This window comes from Montipora capricornis, chromosome 9 (assembly GCF_036669925.1).
Source record: "Montipora capricornis isolate CH-2021 chromosome 9, ASM3666992v2, whole genome shotgun sequence".
NCBI lineage: Eukaryota > Metazoa > Cnidaria > Anthozoa > Scleractinia > Acroporidae > Montipora > Montipora capricornis.
In genome coordinates this window covers 18,470,153-18,475,152 of record NC_090891.1, presented here as the reverse complement: position 1 = coordinate 18,475,152, position 5,000 = coordinate 18,470,153, and the positions used below count along the sequence as shown (strand labels likewise).

The following is a 5,000-nucleotide window of genomic DNA, read 5'->3' as shown; positions in this document are numbered from 1 at the left end:
ATAATTGATTTTGTAGTCTTTAGAAAGGAGAGATACACTGTACATGTACCTATTGTGTAAGGTATATTTGTTATACCATAATTTTAGTTTTTGGTCAAAGCATTTCAAATAAAATATTGTTTTCTATGTGATAAAACACTCCTTAAAACAGTTTAAGATAGAAATTCACAAAGCTAATGATTGATGACATTTCCCTCTATCATGAGGTCATTATCATTTCAACAGTGTATGTGATAAATTCTATAAATTATGCTATAAAGGAAAGTAAATAATCAAGTTAAAACCACCAACTACAGTAAAAACTCATAATTCACTAGTTAGGCCAGAAGCTTTAGTTAGCACTGCACGTGTTGGGGTCATTTGTTTGAATTCATTTGTCACCTTGAAATTCCTAAGATATTTCTAAGGAGTCAGTTGCATTTTTCTATAGTCATAGAAGATAATAATAATGTCAGACCTGCTAATCATAATCCTGAAGAATGTCTCATAAAAATAGAAACAGGTTTTAATAGAATTCAATTCCAAAGTAAATTAAACCATAACTGTATAAAAATAAGTTGCATTTCATTATTTCTGCATTGTTAAGGTGCGTAGTGAAATTGCTGAGGATGAAGAAGAAGATGAAGAACTGAATGTAAAAAAAGCAAAATACAAACAGAAGGATAAGTATGTTTCTAAAGACACTTTGTGTTCTTGTGTGTGTGTGTGTGTGTGTCAGCTTACTTGTACAATTTTCTACTATTTTTGGCTGGGATGGTCACCAAGATTTCAAGTTGCTGGGTACAGTTTTATGTTATTAGAGGCAGTTAACCAAGCAGCAAAGTGGCTTTCCATTGTACTAGGAACGTAGCTAGGGTGTCATGCTACAACAAGTTGCAAAATTAGTGGAGGCACTTCACCTCTTGATGTGTTATTAATGTACCTGTTATCTCCCACACTGCAGCCCCCTCCCCCCTTATCAATGTTTCTAGTAATACAAAAATTGCTGAAAACTTAAACAGTCAACATTGAATGGAGAAGAGGGATGGGGGGAGTGGGAAAGGTTGGAATTTTAGATGTGGCCGGTATTGGTAGCTAGGAAAGCTGTTTTTTAACGGGAGTGTCTCACCAATTTTGCATCCTGTTTGTAGCAATAGCCAAGGGAATCCCCTGCTCCTTCCGTTTATTGACAGCACTGCATTTTGTCAACTTTTTATTTAGAGAAGTGATGGTTCTAAAATGCCCAAAGGTGTACTTTTACAAGGATCTTGATTTGCTTCTGCCTGTTGCTAACAATCTCCATTATTTTGTTGCTACCTAAGTATAAATAAAATTATTTTTATCAAACAGGGTTTTGTCTAACGATTACCAACTATTCCTATTTTCTACAGGGAAGAAGAAGACAATGGTGACGAGATTGAATTTACTTCCAAATTAGGTAACCTACATGTCGCACGGTTTGGGGTCAAAATTGCTTTAATGTCAGGCATTGAATTTTTAACTGTCTTCCATTTATTTAGGGCTGAATTGTTCCAAGAAACAAGAGTTCTACTATGTGTACATTATGTGAATGTATTACATCCTACAACAACATAGTCATAAGAATCACTTTAGTGTGGAACACAGAATTAATTATACTGATTAATTTAAACTTTGGAGAGAAATTTTCCATGACTTCATATATTCTGTCTTTCCTGTACATGTATATCAATCTGCTACAGGTTTATCATGAACCCACACAGTGAAAAGCTCCCAGTTGGCCTTGATAGCTCAATTTGTAGGTCACTGCACTAGTACGATTGTTTAAGAATTAAGAATCACTTTAATTAACTATCTCTCATATAGCTGAACACTAGTGCCTTGCTAGCTAATTATTCAGGAGAATGTGGAGTAGAAGAAAATCAAATCAAAGCAGACCAACCCTTAAGCCTCCCCCACCTAAGAGTGACACGTTGATTTTACATTTAAGGGGCGTTTACACGACATAGAAAAAATGGCACGGGCCCAATAAAAACTGGAACGGTTCAAGCAGCTTTTACATAGAAACAGTGAACTTTTATCCGTTCCGTGACGGGTCCATAGGCGCCTGTGGACCCTTCGTTTCCAAGGATAACTTTTCGGGTTTTGATGTCATTTAACTGATAATGGTCACAGTGCACCAGTTTGATTTAACGATTGCCATTAGATTTTGGCAGGGTTCATTGCTCATGATGTCAAGGCCCTAAAAGTTACTCTTGCAAAGCAAGTTGCCCTTGACAATAAGGGAACTCAAAAATTGAAACTTTGTTGCAAAACTTCACAGTGTAGTACTCGGCTGAGATTTGTAGTAAATGTCGCCTTTGATGGGGAAAACCAGAGTAACCTTAGAAAAACCTCTCAGAGCAGACAATACCGTAAACACCTGAAGATACTCCGCACCTTTTCCTCTAAAATTGTTGCTAGAAATTGGAGGTGGGGCTTATCTGTGGGGACTTTTGAAAAAGGGCTGCTTCCAGTGTCCAGTGTCTGATCTAATACCTGGTTACTAAGCTACGCACGTTCCACTCATGTTTCTTGTTGTGATGCAAAAATCTGTGGAAAAACTGTGTTGAGTTAAATGAAGAAATTCCTGTCAACAATTACCAGACAGGGATCAACCATATGTCAAAGTTGGTAGAAATGCTGTTCATTATATTGAAGTGCTAAAATTGTGAGTAAGACTTTGAAGTGTTTTCCGTTTCAATATTAATAGTGAGTTTACGTTTGATGAACAGTGGATGAAGAAGACTTCCAAAAACTGGACTTTAAATTTCTTTTGATTTCTTTCAAAAACCTTTTTTTCAAAAATTGAGCTGCTAAATGTAGGGTGCAGCTTGTCTGCAGGTGTTTACGGTACAGTCGAACCTTGATTATCTGGACTGGTTGGGACTAGACGAAATAGCCCGAATAATTGAGAACATGAATATTAATGAGGAACAAAGACTGATTACATTAAGAAAGCAACATTTAATCGTGAAACAAAAAATTTGCAAATTGTTTGGAAAACAATATGGTCTACATCTTCACTGTCCGTTGTGAATACCTGTACACATGTCGGCAAACATCATGATCTTTTCCTTGCTCTTGCGGATATCAGATATCTGCCGTTTACTAACGGTATTCAGCTGACAAATTGGTTCCTTTTTCTTCTTTCTCTAATCGCAAAATTATAGCCTGTTTATCTTTTATCGAAAGAATGGATCGCTTACGCTTCAAGGACATCATGATTGTGATCATGACTAATAAATATTCATGACAAAATTGGGAGTAGAGAAAAAGTCCGGATAATCGAGGTCCAGATAATCAAGGTTTTGTCTGTACTCATAAATGGCAAGTACTCTGACCCCAACTTTAAACTCTCCTTCCTTTAATTTATGTTTTTGAATCGACATACTTAACCTTGGTACATGTATAAGCTACATGTAGTCAATAAAACGACATGTACTGAACAACATAGTTATCCTTGTACTCTCTCGTTGAAGGCCAAAAGGTATACAAAGCATTGTTTAGAAGTCGACCACCTGAGAGGAATGAACTTTTTCAACCAGGACGCATGGTAAGGGGCCAACTTTACAATGTAGTTTATCCTTGTCATCTTCCAGTCAGTTGCGTGAGTTTTTAAAGAAAAGGGCGATGCGATGCTGGGCTCAGCTAATAATTTTTATAAATACCTTGGATGCATGATCAAAGATGACAATAGTGGAATTCTGCTAGCATTGTATCATTAGTGCTATAGATGTATCTGGAGAAAAATCTCTGTGGGAAAAATAGAATAATAATTATCAGCAATTCATGGCTTGATGCTGTCAAGCTACAACAGTCATGTTTGGTCTGGTTTCATACAAAGTATGACAGCCTGCTCTAATTTAAAAGTACCACTGTACCTACTGTCCTCTTTACATTACAAATTTTGTACCACCAAAAATAAACCTGCTGAACTAATTCACCCTCATTACAACAAAATGCTCAAGAGAATCCAAACGCTGTACGTTAAGTCCTACATGTAGCTGTAATAATGCAGGATGTTCAACTGTTTATCGGCCTAGTTTTGCAACTGTCCTGGGACTGGTTGCTCAAAGCCTGGTTAGTGCTTCCCCATGGGTTGAGAGGTTTTCATGTTGTTTAACGCTCAATGCTTCAAGCAACCCGGACCTGTATTGCAGTAGTGGGGCATGCAAACTAGTAATCAGGGTTGACATTAGTAATCCAGGAGTTGAAATTGAAAAACCTTGTTCCAATTGAGAACACCATATGAATGTTGTACTGACTGCAACCGTAATAAAATTATCATAATACCAACTTCATTCATTCACTTCAATGAAAGGGAAGAGAGGTTATCCCTATTGAGGGTATCCGCCCACAGGCAGATGTAATTTAATGATCAATTTTGATGAGGAAGGAAAACCGGGGTACGGCCAGGAGAAAAACCTTTGGAGTCAGAGTGAGATTGACTGAAACTCAGCCCACATACGACCTCAGGGTCGAGGGTTGAACCCAGATCGCAGGGGTGGGAGGCATGGCTGATAACCGCTAAGACACCCTGACTCCCGTAAACTTAATATCACACACACTACGGTGTAATTCTTTTTGCAGGCCTATGTGTTTGATGTGGAAGATGAGTATGCTGAAAGTGATATTCCTACAACCCTTATCAGAAGTAAAGCAGATTGTCCTGGAATTGAGGTTAGGGTCATAGCTAGTTCCACTCAATCTTGTTCTCAAATACATTGTACAGGAGCTGCTGGTTGAGAAAAGAATGGAACGAAAAGTATGGGACCAATTTATGGTAACGGAGTCATTTATGGTACTTGTAAGGCTTGGTTAGCTTCTAAGGAATTAATTCAAGCAATTAAATAAAATTTTATCTACAGTACAACTAAATAAAAATAATTATCTTCTTATTTTTTCTTCATTCATTGATCAAAGTAATTATTATTATTCTTTAAAGAATTATTTTGTTCGAAAAGCCAAGATTGTAGGCTTGAAGCCATGCCGGTATTAAT

The 5,000-nt window shown here is 37.1% G+C and overlaps 1 protein-coding gene across 1 annotated transcript in view; it reads left to right on the top strand.

Moving 5' to 3' along the window:
- The window catches only part of LOC138015108 (protein Red-like), a 28,418-nt gene that overhangs the window by 7,691 nt on the left and 15,727 nt on the right, over positions 1 to 5,000 (top strand). Inside the window, exons 8-11 of the mRNA XM_068862025.1 lie at positions 587 to 666; positions 1,371 to 1,417; positions 3,480 to 3,553; positions 4,591 to 4,680. Coding sequence (XP_068718126.1) covers positions 587 to 666; positions 1,371 to 1,417; positions 3,480 to 3,553; positions 4,591 to 4,680 — 291 coding nt within the window. The remainder of the gene's footprint in view (positions 1 to 586; positions 667 to 1,370; positions 1,418 to 3,479; positions 3,554 to 4,590; positions 4,681 to 5,000) is intronic.